The sequence below is a fragment of the Canis lupus genome, chromosome 32 (assembly GCF_011100685.1).
Source record: "Canis lupus familiaris isolate Mischka breed German Shepherd chromosome 32, alternate assembly UU_Cfam_GSD_1.0, whole genome shotgun sequence".
Taxonomy (NCBI): Eukaryota; Metazoa; Chordata; class Mammalia; order Carnivora; family Canidae; genus Canis; species Canis lupus.
In genome coordinates this window covers 16520307-16533750 of record NC_049253.1, presented here as the reverse complement: position 1 = coordinate 16533750, position 13444 = coordinate 16520307, and the positions used below count along the sequence as shown (strand labels likewise).

General features: G+C 35.0%; 1 protein-coding gene across 3 annotated transcripts in view; it reads left to right on the top strand.

Annotated features, from left to right (window-relative positions):
• BANK1 (B cell scaffold protein with ankyrin repeats 1) overlaps window positions 1-13444 on the top strand; it is a 280340-nt gene that overhangs the window by 28615 nt on the left and 238281 nt on the right. For all 3 annotated transcript variants that reach the window (XM_038582025.1, XM_038582024.1, XM_038582023.1), the window contains exon 2: window positions 3964-4362. In XM_038582025.1, the coding sequence (XP_038437953.1) occupies window positions 3984-4362 (379 nt within the window). In that variant the 5' untranslated portion in view covers window positions 3964-3983. The remainder of the gene's footprint in view (window positions 1-3963; window positions 4363-13444) is intronic.

Here is a 13444-nt window from a genome sequence, read left to right as displayed (position 1 = left end):
TAAAGAAGAGAAAAATCATGGCTGTGAAAAGTGCTTTTATTATCTTTTGTATTTTGACTCAACATGGTTTCAAAAAGAAAAGATTGGAAGGCAGCATAAGAACCAATTACTGTCTTTGTGGCCCTGACAAGTTACGGAAGCTTTTTGAGGCTCAGTATGATCACCTGTAAAATAAGAATAACAAGACAACTGCATATAGTTTTATGAATATTAAATGAAAGAATACATGTTATGTGCTTAGCAACACATATTATTAAATAATAATTGAGAAAGTTAAAGGTTAAAATATTGAAATGATTTTATCCATAGAGAAGAAATGGATGACATTTAATGCTTTTGAAATGTGTCCTGTAGGGGTTATTGACTAACTATAGGTCAAATATAAATTTAAAAGGAACACTTAATTTCAGCCTAAAAGTAAAATGGCCGTAGAGTATTGAGAGAGACTACCTGTCTACTCTTTCTTGGGAAGTTTTGAAAGATAGGTTATTATTGTCTCTAGATTTGATATCTTATGGTAGTGTGATACCCAACCACATAACATGGGAATTACTCATTTTGTACTTTAAAGTTTTTATTTATTTTATTTTATTTTATTTATTTTATTATTATTATTTTTATTTATTTTATTTTATTTATTTATTATTTTATTTTTAGAGAGAGAGAGTAAGAGGGGGAGAGGAGCAGAAGAAGAGGGACAAACAGATTCCACACTGAGCAGGGAGCCATACCTGGGGTTTAATCTCATTACCCTGAGCCAAAATCAAGTCAGATGCTTAACGAAATGAGCTACCCAGGTTCCCCTCATTCTGTACTTTCAAATATCCTCAAAGCTTGTTCTGTAATTTTATTGATTTAAGTTTTAGAGTTAAGAAGAAAGTTCTGTAAGTTCTTCATAGATAACCATATCTGGAGTATATCATATGTTCTATTTCCTCTTTTTCCTTGGTAGGAAACCAGAGTCCCGGTAAGCTTTCACATACTTTGCATACTTAAGAATAACTCATAGGCTGCTAAATATTGACTAACCTAACTTATATCACTACAAAGAATCTATCTTAATCTTTCAAATAATTCTATAGTGTCCTTTGCTGTTAGAGGTTAAAACTATAGGCTGTAGGATCAGACTGCCTGCATTGGAATCCTAATTCCCGTACCACTTCAGTTTCCCGTCTGTATAATGACATTAATATTTGAACCTATTACATAGGATAATTTTGAGAATAAAGTAAAATGATATATGTAAAACACGTAGAGTCCTAGTTTACTTGAAGCATCTGGTAATTTAATTATTAGTTTTTTCTTTACTGTCCTTATTTTATAACTATAAAGTAGCTTACTCTAGCTGTATATAATAATAGAAGGAAAACTTTCTCTACTGTTCCTCAAACATAAAAATACTGAATTACGGTACCATGTTTGTATTTGTTCAACATGTATTTATTTAGCATCCAGGCTGGGTGAGTTACTACACAGGGAATAACAGAACTACCTTGATGACTCATACACAACTTGTGTATGATTTCCCATATGCTTTCTGCCAGATGTCATTTTCATCCTACACACATAAATAAATTTTAAAAATCTATTGAAAACCTGTTCAAGAAATTGTGGTAGGTATTGTTTAGGAATCAAAAAGTTGAAAGAGAAAGCATCTTTCTTCTTTCTTTTGATACTTTACTTTTTATTGCAGAATAATTTACACACAAAATCTAAGGTACACAGATAATTAAATTTTTATCTGTGTATACTTTATGTGACAGCCATTCCGACCAAGATAAGAACATTTCCAGAATCCTGGCAGGTTCTCCCATCCCTGCTTTCATTTAATCCTATGCCCAGATACTCTATCTGCATTAGCATGGATCTTTTTTCTGTTTTTGAACTTCATATAAATACAATCATGAAATATACTTTTTTTTTCTTTCACCTCATATTATGTCTTTGGATTTACCCATGTGGTACTTAACAGTGATTCATTTTCACTGCTGTATAATATACTACAATATGAATACACTATAAAAATTATTTTTGTAAGAACTTTCTTATAATTCATTATAATCTGGGTTTGAAATTGCTCTGAAGAAATCTATGGCTAACTTAATATTTTTCTCCTCCTGGGTGACTTGCTCTTCCTTCCTGAGTAGGTGGAGACATTTTATAATAATCACTAAACCAAACGCAATTTAATCAAAATAGGTTTTCCCTTAACAATTTTTCTTAGAACATGATCGTGCTCCACTGATACATGAAACTGGTTTCTTTTTATTTCATATTTTAAGGACTTCTAAAATTACATTTAAAATATTTTGCTATGTCTTTTGTTCTACTTTAGCTTTTAGGTTGTCTTCATATTGAGTCTTTTCCTATTTTTAGTCTTTTAGCCAGATATTCATATTTTTACCAATTGCTAGGACTCTGTTCTCTTTTTCTGCATTTACTACGAAAATATTGAGCTTTTCTTTTACTCCAGAAATTAAAATTTTATCTATGTTTAACCTAGTTATTGCTTTTCTAATTTATATATTATCAGGGTAATGGTACTGTTTGGCTCAACTTGTCTCCCTATCTCGTATATACTTTTAAATGATATTTTTGAAAAAGTTAAATCAATTTCTTTGAACTCTGATTTTAATCTCTGGTCTTTTTATACTTTATACTATGGGTTTTTTTTCTTCTCTGCTTATTATTTCTACTAGTTTTTGCATGCTGTGTTTTATTTTTATGATCATATTATTACTGTTAATATTATTTGCATAATATCTTCTCACAACAACAATCTAATCTGCTAATCTTTTCATCTTGCTTGTGTTTCTCTTAGCTCTACTTAGGCTTTCTGTTTGCTTAATATAGTGTTGATAAATTATTCGTTAAATTCCCCTCCCTATCCCTATCTTTTTTGCTTTTAATTTTTCCCTAAAGCTACAACTTGAGTGACAAAATTTGTATTCCATTCAATTTTTTATGACCTGAAAGAAAAGGAGAGGAGATGCAAAGTGTCCTCGGTTGGAGGTCCTGGGTTGTGGCCTCTGAGACCTGTTAAATGTTGTCTGCAAGGCCCCTTCTCTTCTTGCCCACTTGAGTTCCTGTGGGATTTGCCTGGTTTTCCTGGCTCAGCCTGAGTCCTGGCTTGGGGAGAGTCCTGACAGTCTTTCCTAGTCCTGCAGACACCCCCTGATCAGTTTCCAGATGGGAAAGGGATTCATAAGCACCCTAGTGGTTATGGTGATGACTGAAGTTTCTTTTTCGGAATTGGTTGTGGGGTCAGAGAGAGGTCTGGGATTAGTGCTGTCCTATCAGAACCTTTGAATTATTTCATCAGCATGATGACATAAGATAGTACCCTTTTTATTTGGTTTCTGCTATTGAATTTTTCTTTTTTAAAATTTTTATTTTGTTAGTATTCTGGGCATAGAAATTCTATCACTTGTTTTTGTGCACTATCTTTACCTGGAAAAAAGATTTGAAAGTTTTTTTTTATGAAAATTCTCTCATGTCTTTACAGAATAATCTGATTCCTTAGGTAGAGCTTATGTATTTACTTTTACCTTCATTTAGTAGAAGGAGAAACAATAGCTTAAAGGGGTTAAATATTGTGATCAAGGTAAATTTTGTGGTTACTGGCACAGCCATGCCTGGTAGCCTAGCTCCTGTAATCCTACAAAATATCCTTTTTATTCTGTCATGAAACTTCTCTGTTCTTTGGGTTGAGCATCTTGGTTCACTCTGGTTCAATGAGTACAGCGTAGACTCACACAAATCATGAACTGTGTTGACCTTAAGGTTTACTTTAATCCTGTATTATTTCATAATGGGGATAACATGAATTATATTATTGGTCTCTGGTATAATAAAAGTAATATATTCTTTAGAGGATACATACACTTTTTGAGATTAATAATATAATTTGCTGTTAGCACTTCAAACATAAGAAAATTAATACATTGTTTTCTTTTTTTCCAGAAAATGCAAAGGATATCATAATGATATATGAAGAAGATGCTGAGGAATGGGCTCTGTACTTGAAAGAAGTTTTTTTACATGTTGTGAAAAGAGAAGCAATCCTATTATATCACTTGGAGAATTACTCTTTTTGGGATTTGGAATTGCTGAGTTTAAACTGTTATAAATGTAAACTTTTGATATTATCAAATGGCCTGCTTAAAAACCTAACTCCAAAGAAATGTCAATTTCTGGAAAAGATACTTCATTCACCAGAAAGTGTGGTTACTCTGCTGTGTGGAGTGAAGAGTTCAGATCAGCTCTACAAATTATTAAATATCGCTGGAGGCAGATGGGAGATATCTACTGAGCAGGAGCCCCAAGATTACATCGCTGTAATCGAGAGTATCGTATTCAGAGGTAGTGTTACCAAATCTTCTTTATATATTTTTCTATAATTAAGACATCTAAAGTGTTTTTGGACCAATGAATATCTGAAGTTAGGATAAAAGAAAATAAAAGCCAACATTATGTTGTATGTATGTTGCACTTTCCTCAAATGCATGAAGGTTCTTAAGTTTTAGCTATGTTCCAATCAGGGCTTATTAGTTGCTCTAAAAAATGGTTCGTAAATATATTCCTTAGGGTAGTCTTGTAAGCTCATATCATACTTGGTAGAAAAAATATGGTATACTATATGTCAGTTTGATTCTAGAGTTTTCAGAAGCTGGTTTCTTACTTAACTGGGAAGGCTTGAGTTAATATCTACCCTAGTACTGTTACCAGTCGGTAGCAGTCTAAGCTTTGAATGTCTGCTTTAGAATGACAAAACTTCTGTTGTGCTGATTATTGTATGATATCTATTACTACGGTAGGGAATACTGTTATTTTTATTAGTTTTAAATTTAAAGAAAATTTGTTTTAGTCACATAGCTACATGTTAAAGAGCAGAACATAAGGTTCCTCTACAGTAATTAATTGCAGTTCCATGTAAGAGTCAAAACTCTGAAGCTGTCTATTGTTAGTTTCTCCCTCCTACTGTTCTATTCTAATTCCTCCTGGGTGTGGAAGTGGTGCTGTGTTAGCTGCATTACTGGTTTTCTCAACCTGCATTTAGCCTTTTATTACCAGTATTCTAGCAATAGCTCCCTCTTCTACAGGGCAGAGGTGAGGTTCTGATTTTCTATTGGCCATGTCAAATATTAAGTGTTGCCTCTTCTCCTTGGAGCATATTTCTGGGTTCTTTGACATTCCCTCTCTTCACTGGGATGTGTCACCTGTGGCTCCTTGATGAGATGACTGTGTTCTCTCTTGATGCTCCTACTTGTGGTGGTTAGTGGTTTCTTACTGTTGATATCTACGTTACTCTTCTGTGTCACTTTTGATAGAAATCACTCCGAGATTCCCCCCAGCTGGCTTTTTCTCCCACTCGGCCTACACCAGTCTGTAAAAACACGTGTTTATCTTTTCCTTGTCAAACTCTGGGCATGCAAGCCATTTTCAGTATAGCCAACACTGTCCTACCCTTAGAGTAGCAACATGGCCACAGCCTTTTACCTTTAGTCATTTCCAAACATGGGTCTGCATGAATCCTGTTCTGTAGAACCAAAGAACGTATGTCAATCACAGATATTTTTGCTGGAGGCCCCTGTCATTGTGCTTGAAGATGGTGCCATCTGTCAGTTTTCCCCATGGCGCATGGTGGGACACACAGTGCACCAATGGCTCTTAAAAAAATCCTCTTCCTATTTTCTAGCATTCTAACCTCTTCAAATTCAGTATGTTTTAAGCCTTGTTTTATAGTTATCTATTGTTGCATGACAAGTTATCCTAAAATTTAGCAAATGGAAACAGCAAATGATAATTCTATTACAGTTTCTACAATTAAGGAATCTAGGAGTTGCTTAGCTGGGAGGTTGTGCATAAGGGTGTCTTGTGAGGTTGCAGTCAAGCTGTCCATAGCTACAGTCATCTGAAGGTCTCACTGTCCACTGGGGGAAAATTTACTTTCAACAGGAGCTTTCATTGTTGGCAAGTTTGTTATTATTTTTTTAGTTGTATCATTGGATGAAAGTCATCTCTTATAGAATCCTGAGGAAAGGCCCTTGGGAGCAACATTTCTGAAATTTTGCATATTCAAAATTCTTGCGTGTTTGTTTCTTGAAGTATAGCTGGGCTGAGAACCATTTTGCTCTTATTTCTTCTAGCATTGTAGAATATAGGGAATTCTTATTTACCTGGCTGATAAATGATTCTTAATTCATATTTGAAGTCTAGTGACTTTCACTAGAATTTTATTCTAGTGCTGACTCTTCTGAACTATTTTTCCCATGGACATGATTATTTTTGTTTTTGTTTTGTTTTTGTCTTTCCCCCAATATAGAGATTTAAGTGTTCTTTACTTATATCTTTAAATATTCACACTATTTTATCATTATTATTTGCACTATTTTATTATTATTTTCTTTTTCAGGGATTCCTTCTATATGTATGTTGAATTTATTTTGTCTGTGCTGCACTCTATAACTTCTAATTCTTTTTCATTCATCATTAATATATATTTAGCATGCATATATCACTTCAACCCTTGCTACCTTCTTATGCTTTCAGTACTTTCTCTTCCCCTATATTACTTCCAATTTCTCCTTCATTTTTATGGTGCTTTTACTTTCTTCCATTATGCCATTTGGTTGAGCACTGAAAGCTTACAATTTGTCTCCTAATCTTATACTGTTAACCTTGCCTTGACACCTTGCATTTTTGCATTATATAGTTGCTTCAAAAAGGTGGTTGTTCTCATTATATTTGAAAAAGTCGTGGTGAAATATTTGGCCACAATTTTCCGTTTCTTTCAGGGTGGCGTTTTTTTTAGTGTGTATGTCATTGGTTTTCTGCTCCCCTCCTCCCCTGTCCTTTTCTCCTACTCTTGTAGTGTCTTCATATAGATCCAGTGCTGGTCCAGCTTTTTTATTGTGTCACCAAACTGAACGAGTTTGTCTTGGTCTAGCCAAAGGTGATAGCCAAAATCCGAACATGGGATTTTGTTGTTGGTTTTGTTCCATTCCTCTCGCACACAATGAAAGACTTTACTTCTCTGTTTCCACAGATAGAGACTGCTTTCTACAAATCTGTCTTTTCTGTGTAGTTCCTTATTTAGCCTCACTTTCTCCGCTTTCTGAAACTGTACTGCTTCCACAGATGCTTCTACCTGAAACTACTGCATTATGTCTGCAACATAAAAAGGCATGACTCTTGACCTTAAGGAAGGTATTTTTGTTTGCTCTTTTTGAAATCTGCAGCTTCTGGATTATTTCTTCAAGGTTTCTTTTCTCTGTTTCCTCCTGCACACCCTTTTGCTCAATCATCACTGATTTTGGAGCCATTCCATTGATCTGGAGGTCTTAAGATTTCACTGTTTCCTGTTTTCAATACAAAAGGCATTTGCACAATTGTCATTTTCTATGTTTTGGAACGATTTCTAGAAACAAAACGGGGAAAATATTTTCACTACAGTTTTCAAATTGGCAGTCCTCAAGTTTCTTATGATCTCTGGGTTTTTAGCACTCTTCAAGTATATTATAGGGTTTGGGTTTTTTTTTTTTTGGATGAAAAAGGAAAATATCACAGTTGGGAATTATGGAAAAAATTACAATAATGTACATGAAGTGCAAGTGATTTTATGCTAATTTTTCTCCCCTGAGACAGAAGAACATTAAAAATTGGTGACAAAATTTTGAGTGATTGTCCACACTCATCATTTCTATTTCCTTGAAGAACTCAAATTTGTTTTGATCACTTAAATTACAGTATCACTGGTAGGTAATATAAAAATATTGAGCAATATCTTCTTGCTGTTTTACTTATTTTGTTTTATGATGAGTCCCCTTGGGTGGCTATGGCAGTGGTGTTCTGCTATATCTTCAAATTATATTTCTGTTGATATTTGGTAGGAGAAAAGCTTACACTTTGGATAACATAGGACTACTTTGAGATACTTAACTCTCATCTTCAGTCCATTCAAGTTTTAGATTCTGATTTCTTGGAATAACTTAGATGCACCTGCTAAATGGAAAATACAACAGAGTTGTGTGGGAAAATACATTTCAAGATGATATATTTGTCTGAACTACAAGCATGCAACCAGAATTTAGTTCTATAAATGATTTTTAAACCATGTATAAAAGAACTTTTATGTGTAGGTTGTGTTCTTTGATAAAATTGGTGTAAATGCTGTAGTTTATGCAATAATAAATTTGTTTTAATAAACAGTTTAAAGGGCAGTCCTGGTGGTTTGGCGGTTTAGCACCGCCTTCAGCCCAGGGCGTGATCTTGGAGACCCGGGATAGATCAAGTCCCACGTCGGGTTCCTTGCATGGAGCCTGCTTCTCCCTCTGCCTGTGCCTCTGCCCTTCTCTCTGTGTCTCTCATGAATAAATAAATAAAATCTTTTAAAAAAATAAACAGTTTAAGTGATCTGCTAAAATATTTTGTTTCATACTGCTATTAGTGTTGAATACATAAAGTCTGGTTTTAAAAAAAATAAGTGAAATAGGGTGAAAGGTGTGGAATTCAATTTTTATTGTCCCTTTTCTTACCTCCTCTCTATCCCATAGAGAAATTATAAAAGAAAAAGGAAACTTATTATTCAGAAACATGATAAGGAGAATAATAAAAATGCCAAAAAGTCATGGAAATAATTAAATGTTCTAATGTAGTCACATAGGAAAGAAAAACCAGAGGAGATTTTTGTAAAACTTAATGAAAAAGAAAGATATTTTATAATTAATCAAGGCTCCAGAGAAGTTTTTAATATTAAAAAAAGATGAAAAAAGATACACTCATGGTTATTCTGAATATTTTATTTCCTTTTAAGGAATTAAGTAAGTTAAATTTCCTGTCTTCTTAATTCCCAAATTGAAAGTAATACAGACCCATCTGTATTTTCCATGTTTCTGTGTGTGGTACAACCACTTTGACCATGTTTCTTCTTTTTTCAGTCTTCTGTTTCTTTTTTTTATTTTTGGATCTTTACTTCATTTTCTCCATCTGTTCTTTCTACATATATAGGTTTCATATAGCATTGTTTATATAGAATAAAATTATCTAATCTCAGATTTGCATAAAATAAACTAATACTTTTGAGTGTTACCATTGTGCACTTTATTGTTTATAAATCTTACCCTTAAAAATGATTAACAGTTTCTGTGATCATGGCACGTTTATTTGGTCTCTTTCCTCCCTGCTCTTTGTTTTTTATTGTGATATCTTTTGCCTTAGGACTCTTGTAAGCACTGTGGTTTGTTCTAACAGTTGGGTCAGTGCTCTCCAACATTTATCATATTTTCGTATGTGTATGAAAAGATAATATTCATGTTTCCTATTTATTTTGTTACCAAGGGTGAGATGGAAAAGGAAAGAAGCCTCGGTTCTTTTCGCTGCCACAGTAAAGAATTACAGGACAACAAAACGAAAGTAAAACTGAGCAAAGTTTCATTAAAGTGCACTTCAAGGGAGGAGCGAGCCAGTCAAGAGAGACAAGGGTGGGAAACTCTGGGGTGTCGGCTTATATTAATTTTTTCTTTTGGGTGGGTCCTAGGATCACAGCGTTTGAGAGACAGGCCTGGATGGTATCATAATTAGCCAACAAAGCATGTCCTTTTCCAAGAGGTATTCAAAATGTCTGTGTGGGATAGGAAATCGGAGCATTATTTCCATTCTGGAGACAGGCAAAAGACAAGGGGCTGCTTTCTTGCACAAATGTAACAAGCGCTACAAACTTAACTCTTCTCTGAAGGAATACTGTAGTGGCAAAATGACTGCTAGAGGGGTGCAGTGGGGTGGTGCCTGGGTGGTCCTAGATTGGGGCTCTCCCTCAGGATGTCTAAGGTCCATCCTGTCTGTCATGCCTAGTTTCCTGCCTAACAATTTTATATCTCAATATTTCATATTTATCTTGCTTTCTTCACTGTCAAATGGTAGATGTAATAGTGGTGGGAAAGCTGCTCTTTCACGAAGAACTTGAAAATTTTAATTTTCTTATCATATTACCAAACAAGGGATTATTATTTTTAGCTTCATTAAACCTAAAGAAGAAGCCTAAAACTAAGAATAGCAATGTTAGGGGTGCCTGAGTGGCTCAGTGGGTTAAGTGTCCAACTCTTGACTTCGGCTCAGATCATGATCTCAAGATCATGAGATCAAGCCCCATGTGGGGCTCTGCACTCAGCAGGGAGTCTGCTGGAGATTCTCTCCCTCTGCCCCTCCGCCTGCTCCCACTCACTCTCTAATCCCCAAATTCCTAAATACATACATACATACATACATACATACATTCTTTAAAAAATAGCAATGTTAACAATGGAGTTTTTGGAGAAACAAAACAGCAACAACACAACAGAAACAAACTATGCAGAGGCATTTGTTTTTCTTTTCTCCTATTTGAGCCACGTACTGCTACAAGAGCTCTGGTTTGCTGGTCAGTGAGGTCACATGGCCTTTCAAATGAAGTCCATCCTTTCTGTGTGGCTTTTAGCTCCCCAAGGGTATAGCTCCAGCATAGGCCATCTCTGTTGTTAACATTAGTATAAGCACATGCTGTACATGAGGGCAATTACACCACCTCCCACTGAACACGTAGTCTCTCATTCCTGCCTGTACCATTGTTTTTATGCTGCCTTCTTTACCTGGAGTACCCCTTCCCATATTTTCAGTTAAAATCCCAGCCATCCTTCAAGGTCAACTATGAAAAGCTGTTTGTCGATGAATTCATCTCAGATCCTTTCTGCTTGAAAAAATACTTTCCTCATCCCTAACTCTATTAAAATTTTATTATTTACTTAGGGCTCTCAATCCTTTGTAACTATTTTAGACAATTTCTTTTCTTCTCCTTATTTAAGTTTTAAGAATGTAATGATGGTAACTTTCTTTTTAAAACATTTCAGCATCCTAAACATCCAGAAAAACAGAAGAGTACAAATTGTGCTTTTTAATTGCAGGTTTGTAAATGTTTATTGGTGCAGTTGGGCTTTTCTCTTTGATAATTTTGAAAAGGTTTACCGCAGTATTCTTGCCAAGAATACATAACCTGAATCTAATCATGATGAAAATATCAGACAAACCCAAACTAAAAGATATTCCACAAAAGAATTTTTTGTACTCTTCAAAAATGCTAAGGTCAAGAAACTAAAAGAAAAGATGAATTATTATTCCAGATTAAAAGAATCTAAAGTTATATGAAAGCTATATACAGTGAATAATCTTGAATTGGATGTTGGACTAGGAAATACAGCCATACAGGAAATTACTGGGATAATTGATGAAATATGATTATTGACTGTATTAGTTAGTAGTGTTGTATGATGTTCAGTTCTCAAGATTTTGAAATTATATTGTGATTAGATAAAAGAATATCCTTTTTTAAGGAAATACATATTGAAGATTTTAGGGGTAATGTAGCAGGATGTCAACTGGCATATGTATACAACACATACATATATATAAACACACGTATGTAGATAGACATATGCATCTGTTTACACAGCCATATGTATATAGGTATGCCTATGTGTGTATTGTGTGCATGATAATTGGCTAAATATCCTGAGTTATCTACTTGCATATCTGCAGTTCTAAAAAATGAACAAAAGGCAAAGTTACCACACTCTTGTGCTAGGTGCTGTGTAGCTTTGAAAAATGATGCTTTTCAGGGACATAGTTCAGTGCATGCACTGTGAAGTTAGACCTCATTTCCCTGTGATTGGTATCCACAGAGCCTTTAAATGTTTATTTCCTATGTAATAATACAGCATTCTCCTGCCATTCTTACTGTGGGGAAAGGGGGAATTATCTGGCATGAGGCACGAGAGGTCAATCTTTTTTTCTATGTAAGATTCAGCTCTCCAGTCAAGTACCATATCTTATGTCTTATACTTTGAGTAGTTGTATATTGTTTCCTTCCTAGAAAAACTGAGTGGTTCAGAGACATTAGATAATGATTAGGAATCATCAACTTACAATGAGTTTCTCCTCAAAATTTCCTGTATAAGCAGAATGTTTAAAAGAGAAATTTAGTTTTTCACTAAACAAATTGTAAATACAAATGTCTCACATGGAAACCCTGCTACTTGCCTCTAGTCTTGAATAATAGGTATTGCAGAGACCTGACTTAAGTAATAATACTTTTCACCTGATATGACTATGCTGATTAGATTATTTAGTACATATAAAGAACTTTAAAGAGTTTCTGCTGAAGAATCAGTGCTTAATAAATATAAGCTGGTTTTATTACTTTTCTTTCTATACATAAAATGAAAAGAAGGAAGGAGGGAGGGAAGTAAGGGTGGGACGGTGGGCAGAAGTAAAAGGAAAAGAGGGAGGGAGGGAGGAAGAGTGGAGGTAAAATGTAGGAAGAAGAGGTGGAAGAGAGAGAAGAGAGAGGCTGAGAGTGGGTGAGAAAAGGAAGATGAGAGAGACAGGCGTGCTCTAGGACTGTACATAGGGGCCAAGATATTAATGGTTGGGCAAGAAGCAGAGATCAGAGTAGTGAATGGAAAACCCAAGGTTGAAAAGAATGTCAAGGAAAGAAGTGGGTCAGGTACCAGGTAAACACTAACAAATAAAGGAGGGGTTAAAGTTCAGGGAACAGAAAACAAGTGGAAATTGAGGAAATAGGGTGGAATAGGAAGAGGAGCATTGATTTCAGTCACCAAGGCTGATAACAAAGAATAGCTCCATTTATTTCAGCATTTGCACCTAGTCCCTTGCAAGGCTGAGGATGATCTCAGGTGAGGCCCTGAAGCTTTGGGACCAGGCTCAGAAAAAAACACCTGCAGGGGGCTAGCAAGGAGAAGTTCTGAGAGAAATGACATTTGTCTTTCTGGTAACTTATCAATTAGATAATTGGGTTTGTTTTTCTCACTAGCTAGATGTGGTAAATATGGAGAAAAGTGTATACATGTTAAAAGCAAGCAGAAATTCCATTTTCGAGTGGTTCTAGTTGTTCATTTTCATAATTCGATGGGTTTGGGGTTTCTCTAATAAGATGAATAAAATAGAACCACTCCTAGTTTATTAAATGTTTGTAATTTTCGAATTTTAAATATTTTTTTAAGAGTAAAGGGAACTTGGGATGCCTGGGTGGCTGGGTAGATTAAGTGTCTGACTCTTGATTTCAGCTCACGTCATGATCTCAGGATTGTAAGATAGAGCCCTACTTTGGGCTCCATGTTGGGGATGGATCATGCTTGAGATTTTCTCTCTCCCTCTCTGTCTGCCCCTCCCCTGCTCTCCCTCTCTAAAACAAACAAACAAACAAACACCACAATTAAATAAAAGAGTAAAGGGAACTTTACTGGTTTTATGAAGTAATGGAAATATTCTTGTGTTGTTTCATGAAGTAAAGAGAGCCTTCCTACATTGTTCCAACTTTATAGAATAGCAAGAAGAATAAATATAAATCATTATTCATTTTGTGAGTCTCTATCCATCTCAGACTATGCAAGGA